This window comes from Lissotriton vulgaris, chromosome 6 (genome assembly GCF_964263255.1).
Source record: "Lissotriton vulgaris chromosome 6, aLisVul1.2, whole genome shotgun sequence".
Classification (NCBI taxonomy): Eukaryota; Metazoa; Chordata; class Amphibia; order Caudata; family Salamandridae; genus Lissotriton; species Lissotriton vulgaris.
Window position 1 is genome coordinate 422,812,038 of NC_141694.1, and position 19,540 is coordinate 422,831,577.

Here is a 19,540-nt window from a genome sequence, read left to right on the forward strand (position 1 = left end):
TCACTCTCTACTCTCTATTACTCACTCTCTACTCTCTACCTCTCTCTTCTTCTCTCTCTACTAATCTCTACCTCTCTACCGCTACCTCTCTACCTCTCTACCTCTACACCTCTACCTCTCTACCTCTCTCTACACGCACACATATACACATATATGCATATATATATATGCATATGCATTTATATATATATGTATGTGTATGTATAAAAAAAAACAACAAAACATTTTTTTTTTTAAACAGCTACTTTTAAAACTGTCATTCTTTTTCCCCATGGTACACTCCCCGGTACGCTTACCGGTGCGCGTACCGGTGCGCGTACCGGGCGCTCACCCCGCGAAAATCAAAAATTTTTTTAATTTTTTTTTTGCTCCGCGGGGCCCTTTTATGGCCCCCACATCAAACCTAGGGGGTCAAGGGGGGTCTACTCTGCCCCCTTATGGTCATTTCCCTCTTTGTTTTGGCCACCTCTCGTGTCTCGATCCTACCGAGACACAAGATGGCGGCCGCTCCGGACTGTTTAGAATGTTTACAGACATCCCAGAGCCAATCAGCTTTCTGCGCGCAAGTCGCGGTAAGCGCCCGGTGCGCGTACCGGTGCGCGTACCGGAGCGCGGCTATAGATATATATATTTTTTTGAACCTTAATTACTCAAAATCCACTGGAGCACATATCTTGAGACATAGCAAAGGCACATCGGGCTACCAGTCCCTACAATTTTGCCAAGTTTGGTGGAAATCCATTCAGCCGTTCGGGCTAAAAGTGAAATCGACCGCCCTATGGAAATTAACATGGGGAAAACGCGTTTTGGGACCCCCCTTTTATCTCGGCCCCCGCTTGACAAATCCCCCCCAAACTTTCAGGGAAGGACCGGAACGCCGCGAGGCCATTTTGAGGAAATTTTCAGGCAGATTCGTCAACCGGCGCCAAAGTTATTCCAAATAGAATTTTCAGATTTAACATTGAAAAAAATCCTAACTATAACTACCTACTGGCGACCGCCAGTAGGTAATATATATATCAGCAAATATTCTCTCACAATTTGACGAGAAAAGGAGACGCACACGGCATACAGTTTGCAGGCAGCACTTTTAATTTGGCAGTATTGAGGCACCTGACGCGTTTCGTTTTTATCTTAAAAACTTCTTCAGAGGTTAAGCCTCAGTCCTTGTGAGCTTGCATACGGGTTCCAGGTGATTTTAATCACAATTTTGCCACCCCTCTGGTGGACGCCTATGGCGGTGTACTGGGCATTATGGTACCTGGAGTCCCGTTAGTCTTCTCAGTCTATTCACTCACTTTGCTGCAGGGAAGGGTGTTTATCCTTTAGTTTAGCAGATTGCCATTTTCGATCAACAGGAAAAGTTTGTTTCAGCATTGTCAGTCTCCTCCATGCGTGGCTGACTCGGCATGCTGTATCCTGCTGTGTTGAGTAATCCGCTCTCTGCGCGAGGGTCAGTTTTCATCACTGCCTTCCCTGGAACGTGCAAGTATTCCGTTTTTCAGGCTGTTTGCCTCCCAAGTTGCTTCCCAGCCTTTTGTAGGAATGCGAGGGATCCAAACCTGACTCTGGTGTCAGGCGGCAGCCTGTTTCCCCTGGGCTTCGGTTTGGCCGAGACAGGCAGATTGTGGTTCACGGGCGGGGAAACTTCAGGGCGCTCTTTGTGGTGGTGCGTTTTCTCGGCGACAGAACCAGTCGCTATGTATCAGCAAATATTCTCTCACAATTTGACGAGAAAAGGAGACGCACACGGCATACAGTTTGCAGGCAGCACTTTTAATTCGGCAGTGTTGAGGCACCTGACGCGTTTCGTTTTTATCTTAAAAACTTCTTCAGAGGTTAAGCCTCAGTCCTTGTGAGCTTGCATACGGGTTCCAGGTGATTTTAATCACAATTTTGCCACGCCTCTGGTGGACGCCTATGGCGGTGTACTGGGCATTATGGTACCTGGAGTCCCGTTAGTCTTCTCAGTCTATTCACTCACTTTGCTGCAGGGAAGGGTGTTTATCCTTTAGTTTAGCAGATTGCCATTTTCGATCAACAGGAAAAGTTTGTTTCAGCATTGTCAGTCTCCTCCATGCGTGGCTGACTAGGCATGCTGTATCCTGCTGTGTTGAGTAATCCGCTCTCTGCGCGAGGGTCAGTTTTCATCACTGCCTTCCCTGGAACGTGCAAGTATTCCGTTTTCCAGGCTGTTTGCCTCCCAAGTTGCTTCCCAGCCTTTTGTAGGAATGCGAGGGATCCAATATATATATACTGCAATATCCAGACGGTGAGATGGTGTGTAAGTGTTTTTGTTTGTTGTGTGTGATACGCATGCCTGCCACAGGCTGGCTTGGGGGCATTAAAAGATGGGAAGCTTCATTATACAGACCAAATATCCGAATTCATACACTTCAGAAGATGCATCAACCGATCCACATTCAGGATACCTATCAAATGTGGCCACCATTCTAGCACTTTCTGAGGCTGTTTACTTATTAATTAATAGCAGTTACAAAAGATAAGTAATTTAAGAGTTTGGATGAATTCAAAATGAACATTTCTATTTGATCACACTTAATCAACTTAAAGGTTATACTTCTCAGGTTCGCTATGCCCTTCAGCTACAAACAGTTGCATGCACACTATGGTCTTGATTTCAAAAGGAAAAAACAGAGTAACTCGAACTCCCACAGGACCTATATTTCTTTCTATGGGCTCACTAGAGCTCTGTGGGGCTGCCCATTGGTGGTGTATGCATATGATGAGAGAGTCAGAATGTTTGTGTGGTAGATTTGGGGGACACATCAAATGTTATTATACATGTATAATTTCTAAAGTGTAATAATATACCATTATAATTGCTATATGTATTATTAAGTGGAATTATTTTATATTGGAACTTATGTAAATTTTACTCGTTTTTTATCTTTTTGTACACTCAGAAAAATTAAATAAGAAAAAAATATGTATAATATCACAAATACAATGATATGTTCAACTTGAAGAATGGGTAGCACCATGGAGCTCTAGTGAGCCCATATAAAGAAAAATAGGTCATGTGGGAGTTCGAGTTACTCAGTTTTGGCTTCTTTTCCCCCTGACTCCCAGACCTAGCAATTAATTTGCATACATACATTCAGCGCTTGATTACAAATGGCCCAGTAATTCCGATGGGTCAGTAACTGACCCCATCCCTGCCCATGAAAATTGCAAGTTGTTGTTTTTCAGATGTCGGCTGACGATTGCAGCAGCAATCTCGTGTGATAAGTGGGAATTGGCTTGGAAAAACAAGTACCTGCATTTCATTCCACACATTTTTGAATTCCAAAAATAATTCCCCAACTGTTCATTTTCCCGGACCCCGGACATTGGTGATTCCTGGCAAGAAAATAGTAGGTATAATTCGAGGGTATTTTATGATTGAGGCATATATAATGAAGAGATCGCTTGAACACGTCACTTCACAATGTACAATACAGTTTAATTAATCATTTGGAATTCTTTAGCACATCTCATGGTGTTTTCTTAGAACTGCACAGTTTTAATAGTCAAAAACGACTGCCAGGTACAAAACATGCTCAAGACCATTTCCATTATCTTCTGCAGATCGTTGCTTTTCAAAATGAACAAATGAAATGCAGATTCTATCAGCAAAGAGGCTCCGGGGATACTTCGCGCGGTTAGTGACATTTTGTCTCCACTGTCCTTCGAGGAAACTTACTTTTATTAAACGGAGAGCGCTGATTCATTCAATGGCAATCTCGTCCCAGCCCCGAGCAAGAAAATAATCTATGTGATAATGGAATCTTTGTATTAACAATGGTAGCGTCATCCTTTGTAAATACCAGTCTTTAAATCCCTATTTTTCGACTGGTGAAGTAATTTGTCGGTCCTAATCTGCGTTCTCCTTTGTCTCCTTATACGATTGTCCCATATGCTAAGAAATGTATTAATTGCGCAATTTTCCAGTAGTAAATTACTTTATTTTTTCTGGTTCCTCCACTACAGATACTTCCTTTCTTGGTTAATTGTTAACGTCAAAGAGTTCAACAGTCCAAGTCAGTTTTTATTGATCCCTGCACGTCGGGCCTGCCAGCCATTTTAACCTATACTATTAGAACGGAAGCTCCTGCCTGTCCGCGCTACTCACGGATATCACGGTCTAGACTTGCTAAAATGATGGGGATTGAATGTCAAATTCTCATACTGTGCTATTTTGCACTGCACCTTCCATCAGTTGAAACAGTTATTTCTGGCAGAAATTTGACAGTGAACTTTTATTCTGATGGAAGCCTGCACATGACAAGCAGAAGCAAGAGAGCTCTTTCCGAAGGGCACTATTGCAGGAATCGAGGCTGCTGCCCGGAAAGAGATGACAGTTGCCAACTTCCATACTTTGAGAAAAATGCAACATGCTACTGTGATTTATTCTGTGACAAAGAACCCATCGGACATGTTGACTGCTGTCCTGATTTCTGGGCCGCCTGCCAGGGCGAGGAACCACCGGAGCTTCAAACTCAGAGCACACCTTTGCCATTCAGCATTGACTTTACTACACCCGTGGGTTCACCGGGTGAGTATTCAGAAAGTTAGATACTTATAAACATCCATTCCGGCATTTCAACGTATAGCATTGGTGTCAATACTTTGCAATGCAGCATATGTTGCAGCATTCTGCGAAGGTCAGTGCATTTATTCTCTGAGGTTCATAGGGCCGATAGCAATACGATTAAAGCAGCACTTTTTGCAGATGGCATGTTGAGTTTGTCTCAGGTTGAATTAATATAAGATCAAGTTATGTAAATTTAATAGAAATAGTTGACACACTAAAATGGGAACTGTAATAAGAACTGTTACTGACATAGCATGGAAACAACAAAAAGTTAAATTGATTCTCCTAGGCTATGTGCACTAAAGATGGAGAACACGACTCTATTTCTGTTGATCGGGTTTCTTAATGTTTTAATACCTTTGATGCTGCTGAAATGATGCAGAAATGTTTACTAGGAAAGGGGTCCTCACTTTATTGGTTGGGTCAAAGCATGTATTTCCACATAAAAGAATACAGCAAATTATTTTACTTGAAACAATAATGCTTTTGCTCAGAAACACTGTATTTTACAGTTGACTCTTGCCAACTGAATCCAGGCGCTATGCCTTCAATAGAGAGATCATCATCAGTAGCCTGCTCATTTTTTATCCATAGATAGAAAAATACTGTTCAGTTCATTGGAAGCTGGATATTTGCAAACTGAACTAAATACAACAATGACAGCTGTGTTAAGGTCGACGTTCATTAGTGTATACATCTATGCAATTGGTCCATGAATATCAGTCATGTTTTCAGAAGTATCACACTTTATGGTCAAACAGAAGAAACTTGTGCTAGATATACATAGGTCTTTTGTGGTCATAAACTACGCAACTCACAAATCATAGGGCTTGTCACCTTCTTACAATGTGCTTTCAACAATGTACAAAAACTCTTTTACGAGTGAGAATTTTTTTCTGACTCGTAAAAGGGTATTTGTAACACGTTCTGAATTGTAAATATGAGGGGGTGTGAAAGTGGAATTCCTGACCTATTCATACGTTTTAAATGTATGTATCAAGGGTCTATGGCTGCAATTATATCTCAAACCATCAATCAGTGAGCCAATTGGCAAATTGGGGTGGAAGCTTATAGGGAAATGTTCGCTGTAGGGCAGCTTCACCAGCTTCACCTTTAGGGATTGCGTTGTAAGCCTCAGATGAGAAGTCAGTGCTATCTTTAATGAAAGTGAAAGTTTTAAAGTCTTTATTGTTTCAGTTAATAAAAACCATACAATATTGAAAATAGGTATACCCTCTATATCTTAAAAAATGTTAGAACAAGATTTCTTAAGAAAGTTATTAAAAGAAGATTTCATGAAAAAAATATACAGTGTTGCTGGCTTTCTAAATACAAACAGGACATAGAATCCTTTTAAAACCCATCTGAGAACCCTACCTAACATATTAAATCCAAAATACATGGTCCAATTAATATTTGCAGAGTAACTGAGCTTCCATTACTACTTATTCCAGTCCAGTATTGTAGTAATTAGTGCAATTCTTGGTGCCATTTCTTATTTGTTAATAACGGAGGGACTTAGCATTTTTTGGAACTTACAATCGCTACACGGTCAGTGGAACAGTGAGTTTTTTGTCCATTTTCATTGTTATCTGTTCGTACTGTATCAAAAATGTCATCACCTTACAGTTTAGCTGGGGATACGTTTAATCCAAGCCCTTGATCTTTGCAGCTCTACAAGACCTAATCTATCATTAAATGCCTTTTTAACCACATGCGCGCTAGCGGGTTTTCCCGCTGCGCGCTGGAATTTCAAAAATCCCGCGTTACGTGACAAAGCCAGCTCGTCATGCGCGAAGCGCAGGTAACGCCCATGACGACCTGGCTTTGTCACCGGCATCGAAGGGGTTAAAAAACCAAGCCCAAGTCGACTTTAAACAAGAACATAAGCAGATAAGAAGAATGTGGTTTTGCTTCTCTGTGCCACATAGTGTGCATGTTATAAGCCCATTATATCTCCATTTGGGCTGATCCACTACACTTTTTAAGAGCCCAAACCTCGTTGCCATGAGTTTCCATTTTAGGTAGTATGAGTATTTTATGTTCAGATATTCAGCCTGTTGTAATTTTGTATGGGACTGCAATACCATCCAGGCATGAGTCCTCATTGCAAATACATTTTTGTCCTCTAATAATGAATGACATTTTGCCATTTTATTTGCCACCTTACGAAAAACCGGAAAGGAGGGGGACTGTGCCCAGGGATCTTAGGATTTTGTTTCTTCCGAGGCCAATTTAAAAAACTTTACATAACTAGAGTGCTGGCCTTCTTCCTGGGCCTACCACAAGGCATCGTGTAGGTCATTCTCTCGACATAACCAGATTTTGTACCAGCTTTTGACATACGCATAGGTTCTCCAATCCCTTGATGATGAGCCCAAATTCCAGTCTCACCTGCGCTTGAGATGAACTCTGTGGTAAACTAAAAATCCTTTTGTGAGCTTTCAGTTGTATTTTGTTCAACAATTTTGCATCTATACCATGTACAACGAAGCTTACGTACTCAACTGTTGGCATCAATTTGGCAGCTATTACTGCTAACAGTGGCTTTAAGGATGGAACCTTTAGCCTTTTTTGTGAAGAGCACAAAATGAGTGGATTAGGCCATTACCTTTTGTTTCCAGATAGTGTTTGTGTTTTTGGAAATTAAACGATCATCAATGTACAGCCCTGGATATTTGTAGTTATTAATTACCCCTAACGTTATTTCTCCCAGCCTGACAGGGAATTTGTGTCCTGGCCGCTTTGCAGAAGTCATCATTTTTGTTTTCTTTATGTTGATTCCCAAAGCGTTGTCATTTGCAAATATTGCTAGCTCGTCTAATGATCTTTGTAAGCCAACTCGTGTCAGGCTGTGTAAGAATATATCACCGGCGTAAGCAAGATGGGTTATCGGTAATGGGCCCAGATGTGGTGGATGAGAATTTGTCTCATTTAATCATATTGATAGGTCCGCCATAAATAAATGAGGGGCTAATATGCAACCATGCTTTATCCTTATTGCTGTGTGGATTGCCCTTGAAATTCTCGTGCATTTGCGATTTTTATTTGTATCCAAGTTCCCGTATACAATTGAGTTATGGCATGCAATATTACTTCAGGGAGACCCATCTTCTTTCATGTACACCACAGCAGACCTCGCTCTATGCTGTCAAATGCTGCTTTAAAATCAATAAAACAAAGCTGTAATTTTAAATTCAAACGTTTATACCTGTCTGCCATCATGGTCAAAGCAAGTATGTTAGTTGAACCCCTTACGAAATCCTGTTTGGTTCATAGGAATCAACTTATTTTTAGTAGACCATTCCACTAGGTCTTCCCGGATTAACGATTTGTATTATTTCACTTCCACATCCATTAGGGCTATAAGCCTGTAATTTGCAGGATCCAATCTGTCTCCGCCCTTCAATACTTGGTTAATTATGGAACCTTTCCAACTCATGGACAGATTATTCGTTAATTTTGCCTCCTTAAAGAGCCCTGACAGCGGGATCGCCCAGTATTCATGGTCACCCGAGAAAATGACCTGAGTTATTCCATTTGGCCCCGGGGCCCCACTCTTCGACCTGATTTTAATTTTTTCATTATACTATCAGCAACCTGGAGTTGGCTGTCCAACGTTATTTGGGAATCCATGGTTTTAGACTGTTCATTGCTTACATCTGGAGGCTTAGATTCTCAAGCAGTATAACTGTTTTTTTCTCACAACCAGTAGCTTTTTTAAAGGTTCTACTCAAGTATTTTACCCAGGCCGACTCTGTCACACATGCGTTGTTTATAATTTGTGATGGTCCATTTGTTCCATGTATTATTTTCGAAAACACTTGATTGTTCGATCGCTTGGCACACAAATGAAGCTTTGTCCAGAACTGCTCCTGTTTCGATTTTTGCTTCTTCCAGATGTGTTTTTTCCAATACTTTTTAGATTTTTTATATCATTCCAGGTGCTGGAATCATTACTTATCCTATTCTTTCTGACCGCCTTTATAATTTCTTTCCTTAATGTTAGCACTTTGTTTGAAAGTTTCACGCACTCCTTGCTTCTTTCCCGTACTACAAAAGCCTGTTTGGGTGCCAGCTTCATGAACTTTGAAGTAAAAGTTGCCAATTAGATACTTGACTGCTTTCTGTCGCTATATTGCCTCCTTTGCTAGATTTGTAAGCTCTAATAAATTAGCAGCCTGACATCCTCTATGCTTCAAGTTAAATGTAGTTAGGTTGCCTATCACTGTGGGTGCTCCCTGGTACTTATGAAAATTAGCTCTTATTTCCAGATGCTGATATGAATGATCACTTTGCGTTGTTTATTTAATCTTGAATGTACTCACTTGATTTAATAAATGTAAAGACAGGATTGTAGAGTCTATTATTGACTGAGAATTTGTACCTTGATATGTCCAACATGGGGTTGTGTCATCTTGCATGCTTCCATTTAATATTATCAGTCCTAGAAGTTCTAAGGCCATAACTGTATTTTGTTAAATTAAGTCCCTTTGTTTTACCGTTGAGGGTGTTTGACCCGGTACAGACCAGCACACATTTTGTGCAGTTATTAACTCATCCTCCTTGGGGGTGTAAATGAGGTTGGTATTAAAATCACTTATTAATATGATTAATTTCTATTCTGTAATTATGGAGAGTAATTTATCCAACTAATGTTGTTTATTCCCTACGTTTGGATGCAAGTAGAAGTTTATTACCCTCTCTGCTGCTTCTGTCGGCCAACGGCAATCTCAAGCAGTACCTCAATAGTGCTGCGTAAGTTTGTGGCCGACGCAGCCCCGTCCATCAAATTTCACTGCTGCACCGCAGCGGAATTTGCATCGCGGTTAAGCGGTTACTATTATTGTTGTTGAGCCGTATTTTAACCGATTATCTAATTTGATAACTTGTATGTCTGAAGTTGTTGTACTAAGTTGCTCCAAACATATGACCACTGCAGTTGAAATATATACTTCTAGGCCTCCCTTTGTTCTCTTGTACAAATGTGTTCTTATAGCGTTAACATGATGAAGTTTATAGTTAGCTACTTCCTGCGGGTTTAACAATGAGGTCTCTTGTAATGCAAATATTTCATAATTATTCCAGTATACTGGAGGGACATCCCCCTGAATTTCAATTTTAGCCCCGCTATATTCCATGAAAGAAGCTTTAGACAATCGTAATGAGGACTGTTAGCTTGGTTAAAAAGTCATTGCCTTGTCGGAGCATTGAGAGTTGCAGTTAACCATCCCCAGTGCGTTGGACCCTGCCTTAGTGTTTGTAGGCTGTTTCTATTACTAATGTGACCTTTTTTACCTCTAGCATTTTGTAGTACCGAAAACACTGTTTTTTTTTCAGTGTCTAGGGAATGTTTCTTCGGGAGCTTCATTAGCGGTGAGGGGTAACAAGGTCTTGAGGGTTTTTCCAGTATGATACCCCATGCTTCAAAATGTTGTCTGGCATTCATATTAGATTCCACAGTTTCCTCATTTCTCCATGTCGCGAGTGTTCTTTCCATCTGTTTCTTTTCATTATGCATTCTTTCCATCGCTTTCTTTTCTTTGAAGGGAATACATTTGATGGACATAAAGTCCAATTAAGTCATGTTTTTTAGAGCCGAAATTTCAGCCAGTAGTCGCATTATATTTTCTCTTTTGAGGATATCTTACTGTGCCTGTGAGGTGTATTTGGGCGTTAGGATGATCTCCCTGGTCCAACTATCCTCCTGATTTGTCCCAATATATGATGACATGTAATTTAACTTGTCTTCTGGTTCTGGCACCACCATTCTAGAGTTTGTGCCTACTTTATTATAGTTTCGTATATTAACTTTAATTAGAACATGCTCTCTTAGCACATCTTCTATTTGTGTTTTCTTTTGGAGAACTCCGTACGGTTGTTTAGTCCTGATTATTATTGTTTAGTATAGTCTGTGTAGATCTTATCTCTGGAGATGTTTGTGAGCCATTATTATGTTCCGATTCAGAAAAAGGGGTGGTGATGAACAGAGTGTCTAAATTAGGCAGACCACTCTTACCCAGTCCAAAGATCAGGTCTTGATCCATCACCGTTATTTATCTCACTGCCCCATCCCAGCTCAGAACCTGGCTATATGCAAATCAGTCTGTCCCTGGCCCAGTGCATCATGGGAACAGGGCAGACTAAACTACCAAGCCAATTCTTCACCAGAAAGGAGACAAGCTACCGGGGACCGGTTTCTGGCATTTCAGCCTTCTTCGGCCCGGCTTGCTTGAATCCTGATGGAGCAGTGAGAAAGGGACTCATGTCTGAGTATACCCTGCCACACCTATAGTGGCCAAAAACGATTCAGAAAAGGGGGTGGAGATGAACAGAGTGTCTGAATTAAGCAGACCACTCTTACCCAGTCCAAAGATCAGGGCTTGATCCATCACCGTTATTTATCTCACTGCCCCATCCCAGCTCAGAACCTGGCTATATGCAAATCAGTCTGTCCCTGGCCCAGTGCATCATGGGAACAGGGCAGACTAAACTACCAAGCCAATTCTTCACCAGAAAGGAGACAAGCTACCGGGGACCGGTTTCTGGCATTTCAGCCGTCTTCGGCCCGGCTTACTTGAATCCTGATGGAGCAGTGAGAAAGGGACTCATGTCTGAGTATACCCTGCCACACCTATAGTGGCCAAAAACGATTCAGAAAAGGGGGTGGTGATGAACAGAGTGTCTGAATTAAGCAGACGACTCTTACCCAGTCCAAAGATCAGGGCTTGATCCATCACCGTTATTTATCTCACTGCCCCATCCCAGCTCAGAACCTGGCTATATGCAAATCAGCCTGTCCCTGGCCCAGTGCATCATGGGAACAGGGCAGACTAAACTACCAAGCCAATTCTTCACCAGAAAGGAGACAAGCTACCGGGGACCGGTTTCTGGCATTTCAGCCGTCTTCGGCCCGGCTTGCTTGAATCCTGATGGAGCAGTGAGAAAGGGACTCATGTCTCCGGGAGCTTGTTTCCTTCCCAGTGTAAGAATTGGCTTTTGTAGTTTGGTTTGCCCTGTTCCCATCATGCACTGGGACAGGAACAGACTAATTTGCATACAGCCAGGATCTGAAACTGGGATGGTGCAGTGAGCTAAAAAACGGTGTTGGATCTAGCCCTGATCTCTTGACTGGGTGAGAGCTTTCTGCTTAATTCAGAGACTCTGTCCCTCACCACCCCTTGTTGTAAATATTTTTGTCCACCCTAAGCGTGGAAGGGTATTCTCAGATGTGAGACCCTTGCTCATTGCACCATCAGGATTCAAGCAAACCGGGCCGAAGACGGCTGTAATGCCAGAAACTGGTCCCCGGGAGCTTGTTTCCTTCCCAGTGTAAGAATTGGCTTTTGTAGTTTGGTTTGCCCTGTTCCCATCATGCACTGGGACAGGAACAGATTAATTTGCATACAGCCAGGTTCTGAAACTGGGATGGTGCAGTGAGCTAAAAAACGGTGTTGGATCTAGCCCTGATCTCTTGACTGGGTGAGAGCTTTCTGCTTAATTCAGAGACTCTGTCCCTCACCACCCCTTGTTGTAAACATTATTATGTTCCAGCATAGCCTTATTATTTGATTGACTTTGGCCTTTAGAGATGTTTGATTCAGAGATTAGTGCCTGCCGTAATGCCTGTCCCATCACTAAACTGTCATGTGACTCTACTTGTCTTTCACTTTGATTTTTTTCCTTTTTTTTTACTAATGCCATCTTACATTTGCGTGGGATATCTGAATTCTTTATTTGTTTTGTTGGCTTGCTCCATTTGATTGTTGTCATTTTCTTACTTAATTTCTCCTGATTGATTTGACTTGAGATCATTGACTCCTCCATACTTGCACTATGTCTTGTTGAGTTCCAAAGTCGGGGTGGATCATTGATTATGTGATTCCCATCTTCCCTTACATGGTTCATAGATTTGTTTACTTGAACTTGTTGCTTTTTATCAAACATATGAAACAATATCTTTTCATGGTTTTTGCTCTTCCTGGCTTTCCTTGCCCTTTTTTTGTCTCTTCGTTTGTTTACATGACTTCGAATCATCTTGTACGATTAGTGTTGCCTGTTGTTGTTTTATAAGTTTGTATTATTGTTCTCAACTTTTGGGTCCCCATCAGTGGGCTTGAGTGCTTTATTTGATTCCTGTGGTTTTGATTGCTCAAAAATTGAAACTCGCTGGGCGTCTTTAGGCATATCATCTCTATGGATTACATTTTTTGACTGTTCCAGGCCATTCGTTTTTCTTGGTATTAAGATACTTTGTAAATTTCTCTATATTTGGGCCACATGCACACTCGCTGGACACCACTTCATTCAGACCTTTTGCAGTAGTTATTAAGGCTGTGAGATTTTCCAATTTTTGAATTTATTCCAGCAATGTAAGTGTCTATTATATTCATAAAATCGATCTAAAAATATAATTTGTCTGAATGCATGTTAAAAGGGGTTTTTTACTGTTTCTAATACTTTTAATTATTTGTGATGCAGACACAGTCAGTTGTGCAGTCCTCTTTTTGGTTTCTCCTTATTTTTTAGAGACCTTCCTCCCGGGATTTCTGTTTTTCTATTTCGATCTCCTTTGTTTTTTCTGTTGTTTCTGTCACTATTGTACTTGTTTGCTTTGTACTGGAACACAGCTCCATTGACGACTTAATTCCTGTTTGTTCATTTTCCTCTTGCTTACTTTCTTTCCCTGTCCTAGTCACTCTTTCCCTTGGACTAGAACAGAACTCCGGTAACGACTTAAGTTCTTTATAGCCATTTTTATCTTGCGCCCTCTCTTTCCCTGAACCCACTTTGGCAAAATGTTCCAGCGTACTAGACATTTTTATCATCGTCTGACTGTAATCTTGTATTATAATGCTCTTTGAGTTTTCTATCCAATTATCTGATAAATTTATAGTTTTTGCCTCCAATGCCTGAAGAAGGTCAGTATTATTTGTAAACGATAATGAATGAAGCCATGATTTATTGTGAGTTTCCTTTGGGCAATGAGTAATGTTTGAGACATCACATTGGTGATCCTCATGTTTTTTCAAAGCATTAGTTGATCCCTCTTTTATTAAACATTTTGGAGTGGAGTGCCAATGGTCCGTGACAAGTATCTGTGCTTGAATTATTGTCTACTTACTAGTTGTCTGATCCTTTTTCATATCAAGTATAGTTTTGATGTTGGAATCCTGAAGTTTAGATGCTACTATCTTTTGTGGTGTCAATGGATTCGATAGTCCCACTGTTTCTCCTGTTTCTGAGAAAATTGCTGTACTGGGATTCTTTAGGAACATAAATCTTATAGTATGTGAACCTTTACCAAAAAGAAATTTTATATTGGTGAAATTAGTGTACTCGTTGATATTTGTCTACTTTGTCCAGATGATTTCAATACCTCCTTGACTTTCCTGATAGCTTTTTATCCTGTTTTTTGCGTCACTTGTTTTTGGGTTCTTCCCAACCTCATATTTATGAATTATCTGGTTTCCTTTACTTTTGGGTGCATTTAACTCCATTATTTCTTCCTTACTGCCGTTTACTCCTGCTTCCTTAGTCAATTAAAGGTGTTGGGCTGAAATATTTTTGAGGCCACATCCAGTTACTTCTCAAATGCAATACCAGCTTTGCAAAACCTGCTCCCTGTACGAAAAACCAAAGAAAAAGAAAAAAAGAAAAATTCATTTTGAAAAAACAGACAGATATACCAGCTCTGTCAACCAACCCCCCCACAAGCCACCCCAGGTGCTGGGTCTTCTGCAGAGAAGGTTGACGCCAAGTGACGCTGCAGCTCCGACAACTGTCAGGTTTGCTTACTGCATACACACCGTGCTTCCTGGATTCAAATTTGTGGCAGGTCAGGCTGGAAATAAGGTGACAGGATGTGCGAGCAGAAATCCAACAGTCCAAGTTATGGCTTGTCCTTTCTGCTTGGGCCTGTAGCGGGACTGTAGTGAGCTGCAGGGGCTATAAAAGGGTGATTTCAATTAGCACCTCAATAACCGTCTTCCTAGTTAAGCATCAGCCTGCACCAACTTGCACCCTGTCAATTTATTGCACCCACTGCCTGGGCGACTCTCAGTAAGCAACTGAGGTTGACTGAGGGTGCAGCTGGAGTCAACCTAATTTTCTTAGGTCACCACTCTCCACAGCATGCATAAGAAATCTGGCAAAGTCAAGATTGAGGAGGGGAAGCAAACGGGAGCCAGCTCAATGAGCCGCAAATCACACCAGACCACTGGGGCCGATACCTCGCTACAGCAGCCTCCAACGCTTTTAACGGTCTCTTCTTTGGCCGCCGCCATGATCCTCTACCCACCAGTGGCGGTCCCCACTCCCAGAGGGAAAATGGAGCGGAGGAGGTACACAGTATGTACAGGTGATGGAAAGACTCTTACCAATGTGGGGGCACCGGTCAATAGTCACACGGAAGCTCTTGGGCTTAGGCTCTAGAATCCCTGCTCTGGACACTCCCAGTGCCTTTAACTGCTGCGAGCTGTGTGATATGTGCTACGTGGAACAGGTCAGGAGGATTGTCTATCTTTAATGAACATGGGCCGGTCATTAAGAAAAAATTTAGCAATGGAGGTATTTTGTGCCAGCAAGCCTCCATCTGTGCATTCACAGTAAATGAGGGAGTTTCGAGTTGCGACCTGTATAATAAATATTCATTAGGCAAATCCTTTTGTGAACCCCCCCAAATGGTTGAGTTCTGATGTGGCCAAAATGTGAATACCACAAAGATAAAAACATGTAGGGAATTGTAAATTTACTGAGACCATGAGGCTTCCCTTTTCATCGCAATAACTGTGCATCACAAGCTCTATCAAGCCTATGGTTATAACATATTCCATACCAACAAGCTTACACAAAATGTTTTTTGAGTTCTTCCAGTTTTTGGTAATTTGTTGCAATGCAACTGCTCACCTAGGGTATATTATTTTAACATTTATTATACAATCACTCCAGTCTTTTGATAAGCTTCTCAGGATCAGATTGACATACGAAAAAGGAACATTTAATTGAAATACAGAATTTACCAGTTCCTAAACTTGAATAAAAAACTGAAAAGCGTGTTTGTAGTCTGTGTTGCATTCATCACTTGACCAGCATAAGGTAGGTACGTTTGGAGTTATCTTAAAGAAAATTTGAGGAGTTATAAGAAGTCTATTATAAACAAAAACAAGGATTGGGAAGTGATTGCTGCTAATAAAAAATGTCAAATCTTTTGCCAAATTGTACTCCACAGGTTAAGATTGAGCTTTTCATAACACCACTCGCAGACATCTTCAGATCGCACTACATCAACACCATTTCCTAGGTCAAAGACCCGCAGGTTGTCCTATCACTCTCTGACAACCCCACCATAACGAAGTCTAACTTCCGCAACTGCATGAAAAGTGTTTCTGCATGGATGAAGGAAACCTACCTAAAGCTCAACATGGACAAGATGGAAGTCTCATCTTGGGCAAACACACCACCCTCTAGAACGACTCGTGGTGGTCTTTGGAACTTGGACCCACCCCCATGGTAGTAGGCCACACTGGCAACCTCGGTATCATCCTAGACAGCAAACTCTCCATGAAACATCAGGTGAAAGCCGTCTCCTCAGCATTATTCCACACACCCAGCAAAATCTTCAGGATGCTCCCCATCAACACCAAGAAGATAGTAGCATATGCCCTCATCACTAGCCGACTGGACTACAGCAAAGCAATCTGTGCAGGCACCACTATCAAACTAATAAAAAACTGAAAAGCGTGTTTGTAGTCTGTGTTGCATTCATCACTTGACCAGCATAAGGTAGGTACGTTTGGAGTTATCTTAAAGAAAATTTGAGGAGTTATAAGAAGTCTAATATAAACAAAAACAAGGATTGGGAAGTGATTGCTGCTAATAAAAAATGTCAAATCTTTTGCCAAATTGTACTCCACAGGTTAAGATTGAGCTTTTCATAACACCACTCGCAGACATCTTCAGATCGCACTACATCAACACCATTTCCTAGGTCAAAGACCCGCAGGTTGTCCTATCACTCTCTGACAACCCCACCATAACGAAGTCTAACTTCCGCAACTGCATGAAAAGTGTTTCTGCATGGATGAAGGAAACCTACCTAAAGCTCAACATGGACAAGATGGAAGTCTCATCTTGGGCAAACACACCACCCTCTAGAACGACTCGTGGTGGTCTTTGGAACTTGGACCCACCCCCATGGTAGTAGGCCACACTGGCAACCTCGGTATCATCCTAGACAGCAAACTCTCCATGAAACATCAGGTGAAAGCCGTCTCCTCAGCATTATTCCACACACCCAGCAAAATCTTCAGGATGCTCCCCATCAACACCAAGAAGATAGTAGCATATGCCCTCATCACTAGCCGACTGGACTACAGCAAAGCAATCTGTGCAGGCACCACTATCAAACTAATTCAAAGACTTCAGATTATCTAGAATGGATCTGCCAGACTGATCCTCAACCTGCCCAGGAAACCCACATCACTCAGCACCTGAAAGACCTCCACTGGCTCCCAATCCAGAAGAGATGACATTTTAAGCTCCTAACTCATGCCTACAAAGCCCTCCATGACCTAGGACCCACCTACTTGAAAACCTTGTGCCGATCCCTCTTATATGCCAATGCCATGACGGAGGATGCTCCTTTTCCTTTCTCATCGCCAAAGCTTGGAACACCCTCCCCCTCCACCTCTGTACCTCGTTGACTGACTTCACAAAGGGGCTCAAGACTTGGCTCTTTGAATGAGACCTACAGCAAGTGCCTGGTTACCCACTCAGGTCACAAGCCGCACTTTACAAATAATGAATAAATCATTGATTCCCACTTCAGTTCCACCCATGATTGTTGTCTCTCAATACCAGAACAGAAGATCTAATACTTTTATATAGTGTGGATGATCATTGCCTCGAAACAAAAGTATTAAAAAAAAATGATTATCTGATATCATGACTGCATTAATGATTAGATGTTTAGCATATATACCAGATGCATTTTATGCTAAACTTGTAGTTAACTGAATTAGGACACTGAAATATATGTTGTGCATCAGAGAAACATAGGGTCTAATTATATTGTCAGGTGATCGCCATCCACAGGCCGTCGGTGGTGGTCCGTCCAAAATCTGAGGCTGCAAATTGACTGCTGTATTAGGATACCGGCAGTCGGAGCGCATCAGCTGGGGGGAAAAACCATAGACTTTGACAAGCTCAAGAAGCCTTTTGGGGCAGCGATCAGAGCCTAATCCCTACAATGGGGGTGGTGACTGCAGAGACACTGCCGTAGGAATTAGGATGTCCATTTTTCCTCTGCCTTTACATGGCAGTCAGATGGGCATGTAAATGCAGATTGAAAGGGACTTTGGGGGTCCATAGCAGGGCCCCCATCCTCTGTGGTCTTTCGTTATGGTGCCTGGGGGGGCACATGTGCATGGATGTTCAAAAACATAACTTTTTCTATTGCAGCTGGTGCGGCAGGCCTTTTCTGGGCCACAGCTCAAGCCGCAATAGAAAAAAAGCATGTTTACAAAATGTATTGAGAAGAAGTATCTCACAGTTTTTCAATATTGAGATTGTAACCTGAGACTAGGGAAACATCTTTCACTTCATCAAGAAAAGCTGGAAGTGACAAAGTTGAATTAGAGATTAATAGGAGTATGTCTTCTGCATACACAGATAATTTGATTTGATGTTCACCATATATAAAACCCTTATTTTGGGTAAAAATGGTTGAAGGGCAAATATAAACAAAATAAGAGATAAAGGACACCCTTGTCTAACTCCTATTGTTAGCTTGAAAGGTGGGGAAATTAAACCACTGACAAATACAAAAGTTGTATTGAGAAACACAAAGTGATATTAAACTGATAATTTTAGTACCAAAGGCAAAAACTTCAAGACCTCAAGACCTGAAAAATAGAATACCAATTCATACGGTCAAGGGCTTTTTCAGCATCAAATCCAACTGCTGCTAAAGGAGTTCTATAATCCTTGGATTTGCTTACAATATTAAATAATAACCTTGTATTATCAAAGATAAATATACCTTTAACAAAACCGGATTGCTCTTGTTTTAGCTGATCTGGCAGGAGTGAGTCTCAATGCAAAGCAATAATTTTTGCAAGGGTCTTATAATCAATATTACCCAAGGATATTGGTCTATAATTCTTACAATATCTATGTTCTCTATCTCAATTAGGGAGCAAAGAAATCAATGTATCTTTACAGTTACCCTGAACTGTTTCAGAAAAGTAATTAAACAAATCTTATATTTTTTAGATTAAATTGTGAGAAACAAATGAATAAAATTCAATTGAAACTCCATCTGTAATTTTTTATTTCCAGTTTTTTACATAAATGAAGTACTTTAGTAATCGCTTTACAAGAGCTATCCATTTCCAATTAATGAAATTGATAACCTTCCCAGTGTTTGGTTTTATGGAGGCAAGCTGTTCCACAATTTGCTCATGTTGAGGTGTAAGTTCAGTATTGTATAAAGTATTACAACATTCCTTTAGGATATCACCATCCTTAAATATCGGGTCTTTGTCATTCTTTCTTTTTTAATTTTGAGATAGGTTGCAAAACATTTTCTAGCTTTATTCTGCCCACCATAATATTTTGCACTGGACGTAAGAAGACAAAGAAGAAGAGAAGGGATTTCGGTGGAAATGTTATTACATTGGAATTTGGCTTGCATAATTTCATCTAAGCATGGTTTGGATTTAAATGAATAATACAGATGTTCTAGTTTTTTATATTTTGCATAATATTATATCATTGACAACTTCCCATTCTTTTTTTAATTTTTCAATTGATACATAGGTGATTATTACATCCCTAGCTGCCTCCTTGAAGGAGCCCCAAACCACTTGTTTAGAAACGTCACTAATAGTGTTAAGACTGAAGAACTCACAAGCAAATATCTGAAAGACATATGTGAAGTAT

At 41.0% G+C, this 19,540-nt stretch overlaps 1 protein-coding gene across 1 annotated transcript in view; it reads left to right on the forward strand.

Annotated features, from left to right (window-relative positions):
• The first annotated feature begins 4,085 nt into the window (after positions 1-4,085).
• TINAG (tubulointerstitial nephritis antigen) overlaps positions 4,086-19,540 on the forward strand; it is a 975,673-nt gene continuing 960,218 nt past the window's right edge. The window contains exon 1 of the mRNA XM_086926440.1: positions 4,086-4,558. Coding sequence (XP_086782566.1) covers positions 4,162-4,558 — 397 coding nt within the window. The 5' untranslated portion in view covers positions 4,086-4,161. The remainder of the gene's footprint in view (positions 4,559-19,540) is intronic.